General features: G+C 38.2%; 1 protein-coding gene across 2 annotated transcripts in view; it reads right to left on the bottom strand.

Moving 5' to 3' along the window:
- The window catches only part of LOC109485166 (1-aminocyclopropane-1-carboxylate synthase-like protein 1), a 15583-nt gene that overhangs the window by 10379 nt on the left and 428 nt on the right, over window positions 1-4776 (bottom strand). For both annotated transcript variants that reach the window (XM_019788610.1, XM_019788611.1), the window contains exons 2-5: window positions 4309-4379; window positions 3009-3078; window positions 2119-2185; window positions 908-1005 (exon numbers count right to left, since the gene is read on the bottom strand). In XM_019788610.1, coding sequence (XP_019644169.1) covers window positions 908-1005; window positions 2119-2185; window positions 3009-3078; window positions 4309-4379 — 306 coding nt within the window. The remainder of the gene's footprint in view (window positions 1-907; window positions 1006-2118; window positions 2186-3008; window positions 3079-4308; window positions 4380-4776) is intronic.

Here is a 4776-nt window from a genome sequence, read left to right on the forward strand (position 1 = left end):
CTGACAGTGGTCACCATGCCGAAAATGGGTAAAGATGTCTGTTACCATGCCGGAAGGTGGATGGCAGATAACTATGAAGAGAGGAGACAAGAAAAGGCTCTGATTTAATGTTTTGTTTCTTACTTTGATGTAGTGATATGTGATACTGGCCATGTATACATGTACATGTATGTGATGTTCCCACTGAATCAAAACCATTTTGTACAATGATTGCGTCAAAATTTTAAAATGTAGGAACCTTGTTTTTTTGCCCGCCTTGTTTTTTTGCCCGCTCACATGAGAATTGGAGTCTGCGAAGGATGTCATCAATAAAATTTACTTGCTGTGGCCTTATGAAGGCAATGACGAAGTGATCCTTTGTGCTATCAATGACTTTTGTGATAATCGTGTGCAGTACATGTATGTCTATACGCTACTTGATTTAAGTTTTTCATAGATCTAACTTCATTTTTTGCTACTTTTGTGATGTAAAAGTATTTGCAGGATGACATTGTGCATTTATTCCTTGCTGGTTTTGTACGTAGCAATTTATTACTTAGCAGTGTTTATTCGTTCGAGAAGAGTTGGAGCCAACAGCACAATAGCATACATTTTTGCAGCATTCTTACAGTCTGGAAAACAACAAAATACGTAAACGAAAAAAAATTAACTGATCTAAATAAAGTTCACTGTTGTTAATGGTTAAATATGACCCGTGTTTGTATTCTTTGTGTCGTTATTTGTGTTCAATTCCCTGTCCACCCCCCACCCCCATAGTCTCAATGAAGTCCAAGAGTTTTAGCCTCTATCAATCGGAATTGAACAAAAAATGCACTGGCAAGTTGGCTTTGCAAAAAAGTGGCATCTACTGTACAATGTATCTTGCTTATCAATCTACAAGTAGTCCTGGTTCCTTTGGTGTTCCTACCTTACTGCTGAGGTGAACAGGCAACGTTTGGATCTGTGCCCGACCTCCCACATCCCAGAACACACCTCCATAGCACGGCATGGGCATCAGGAGACAGTCTGTAGAGAGACATCACAGGAAAATACCATGTCCAGCAAGGGCAAAACAACAGTTGTGCTTTCATACTTTGTGCACTTTCATCTCTGCCTCCATGTCTCTTAGAAAAAAAAGGACTTTTTTGTATCTTGATTCAGAAATTATAGATTTTATTATGACAACTATTCAATAGTCTCACTATACCAACAATACCATATGCAGATTTATGAATTCTAGATTCTGAAATTCCATGACTTAGGTTCCCAAAAAGCACTAACACTGCCTTTGCTCTGCAATCAAAACACCAAAAGAATGCTCATACAGCAAATAACTCCAGAGAAGCAATATACTTGACTAGATTACTTATCATGCTGCAGTTACTACAATGACAAACAGGGGGCACTGTAGCACATTACCCCTAACTGGTTATCACCCATGTTTAACCCTTACTAACGCTGCCAGAGTTTTAGCCCAGTAAAATCATCAAGTTTGTTGCATAGTGATGTAAACCTTACATATGCCACAAGGTATAACATTCTTATCATTTACCATTACGAAATCATTACAAATTATGACATGAATTATGCAAATTAGGTCATTATTTGCATAATTGGAATCTGTTGATGTTCCACATGCCATAGATTACATATATTACATGTATGAAAGTACTATCACTGTAATTACAGAAGTTCCTCTTTTATTATGCAAATTAGTTCTTCATTTGCATGATTTGCATTCAATTATGTACATCTCGCTCTAAACTACCTACACACCAAAAATGATTAACAAATGTTGTTCCGTTCTGGACTTCTCCGCTTTAAAAGATTTTGCCAGGAAGTCCCCTAGCAGTTCCAGAACAAACTGTAAAACCCACACCAATTATTCCTGAGAGAAAAAGGAGGCCCATATTTGACCTTGACCTTTGTCTTCCTATGACCTACCAACATACCAAATATCACAACAATCCATAAAGGCGTTCTGAAGTTATACTGACTACAAATGTGCGGAAACACAGACACACCAAAAACAATAATATACCTCCATTTTTCATGTCCATGTTTCATGGAGATAATAAAGACTAAGTGTGAACATGTAAATAAAACCTATTTCTAGATAAGACTTGACAAAATACATACCTCCAGGATCCCCTATGCTGGTTGCAACGAGCTCCATCATTGGTCCAGCCCCGTTGCACACCTTTGTCTGTGGAAACATGATCTACATGTACCATCGCACAAGAGACATTTTACTTGAGCTCTATTGCTATACAGTGAAACTTGGCTAAGATGACCACCCAGGAGACCAAGGAAAAGTGGTCTTCTTACATAGAGACAAGACAAGACTGAGACACAGATTTCAACACTCAATAATCCTTCAATAAATGGTAAGCATATTAATCATGTTCATGTACAAGACTTGCGATGTGTATACCAACTTTAATGGAAACACAAGTGCTGAAGGGGAAGTTGATTCGTTTGCTGTCATCATCGGCAGGTATGGGACTGTTTGTATGTCTCAACCCTCAACAGTTCAAAGCAATGTACTTTGTAACTTAGCTTTCTAGAAATAGTTGGAAAGTTTTATCGTTTCAATACGAAAACAAAGAACTCACCATGAATTTCCAGTCAAACTTTCATTTTGACTTTACGGGATCTGGAAGCAAAAGTGGCTGGAATCTGCCACAAATTCTACTTCATCCGAAGTGTTAGAACAAACAATGTTAGATATCGTGTCCCAGGGTCATACTGTTACACTTTACAAGGTGTGCATTTTGGATAAGGAGCAGGATTACTTTGTGAGGGGCATGAATAAGGAAGTTTATATCAGAGCCCATGAACCCTCTCTGAACCTCCAGGGTTGGCAGCTTCTGTCCTCCCACCACTTTTCATTTAATCCTGATCTTGATTCTGTAAAATTATTGCAGTGGAAGACTGAAAATTCATGGTGAGTTCTTCTTCTTGTGTTGGAACAAAGTTTGAACTTTTCACCTAAGCTTGATGATTGATGGGTGTCATAAACTACTCACATATTTTGGATCCAGTGGTTTTGCTGCATTCAGTCGCTCAGTGAGGAACGCAGCCAATGCCTTACGGAACCTGATGACAATTAGCAGTTTTGAAATTATCAGTATCATGTGAATTTGTATCTGTATAGCCAGTATGATCAACTCTAGGTGTAACACACCAGCTTCACAGGCACACGGTGCGGCGGCCGCTGGCTACATGTATATTACGTCAAACGACTTGTTACGTAAACTTTGAACATCCAACTCTAAACATAGCTTTAAGCTATCTATTGATGATACCTACTGTACTTAGTGGTAGCGAGTTCCACTCTAGGAGAGTTCTGGGAAAAACATATTTGATTTGATTTGATTTGTTGGTTCTCTGATTTTTTCAGAAAATATATGAAGCCACAGGGCGAAAAAAAATAAAAATGAAGTTAACATACCAGGCTAGTTTGTAATTCAAACATTTAAATTTCAAACCTTTCATCAAACCACTGCATTGATAGATGGAAAAACTGTAACAACTCTGAAGAGAAGGGATCTCCTTAGTTAACTGTTGTGACCAAAATATGAGTATTTTGGAGTTGATTCAGAGGCTGAATTTTTTTCCTCAACTGTTGGGGGCAAAATGTGAGCATATTTGAGTTGACTCAGAACTCAAATAACTCAGAACTCAGATTTTTTTTTTGCAAATCAGAAAAAAATGAAGCGGGCGAATCCGTGAACCAACAAATTAAATTGGTGTGGCCTTATTTCCTGTCACATCTGCAAGAGAATGCCTCATCAGATATTTTGTACAAATAGTGGAGCAGATAACATCAAATTTTGGAGGAATCTTTCAAATTGTGATACAAGCACCAAACTTGGTACAAATACTCATGAGACATTGCTCTTCTGAAAAAGTACGCGGGCCACTTGATTTGACTTTTGCCGCCCCCTAGTGGCACTTTTTGGTACTGCAGCCGACCTTCCGGGTTTTGTATCTCCTGTTGCTGTTGCTAAACATGCTACAGTCATGACTTTTACGTGGTAGAAAACTGTTAAAATAAGGAAGAAGCGACGTAAATTTGGTGTCTCTAGCAGCTTGCATTGGAACTGCAGGGGTGTTTTTGCCGGTGCACAATTTGGGGACTTTTTGATCGGCTGCATGCGCCCTTGGAGCAAATTGTGCACCGGCAAAAAATGCCCCTGCAGTTCCAATTTCAGTTATCTGCTCCACTAAAATGATAATGTATGGTATGACGCTCTATTTCAGGGTAAACAGTTTGAAATGGATGATTAGCTATGAGATGATGAGATGAACTACATGTGTACTTACCTCATGTTTCCAGGCATCTCATCATAATACAGCATGTGGGGTTCAAGCTTCTGTATCTTGGGTTCAGCCAACTAGACAAAGATTGTACATTACTAGTGCCATTTATACATGTTGTATACATAATTCAAAGAGTATAATATCACCTTTAGTTTCTCATTACTATCATCTTCTGATACAGAATACAAATTCATATCAATGCAGAGTGATTTGCATATTATTCAGTATTTGCAATACCTTGATACAATGGAGGTCAATTCAACAACACAGGGTACCCCTGACTATATAGGACATTCTTGAGATTCTGGTATTATTATAATATCTTATTATTATTATAAGTGACCTGTGAACTTATGACAGTGAACTGAATGTCCGTCAGGATGAAAAGGACTATGATGATGATGATGATGATTATAACCTGTAACAACGTTAGATGTGTGATTTTCCACATTCTGACTTTCAACCATCAAC

The sequence above is a fragment of the Branchiostoma belcheri genome, unplaced genomic scaffold (assembly GCF_001625305.1).
Source record: "Branchiostoma belcheri isolate BF01 breed outbred unplaced genomic scaffold, Haploidv18h27 scaffold73, whole genome shotgun sequence".
In the NCBI taxonomy this organism is placed as follows: Eukaryota; Metazoa; Chordata; class Leptocardii; order Amphioxiformes; family Branchiostomatidae; genus Branchiostoma; species Branchiostoma belcheri.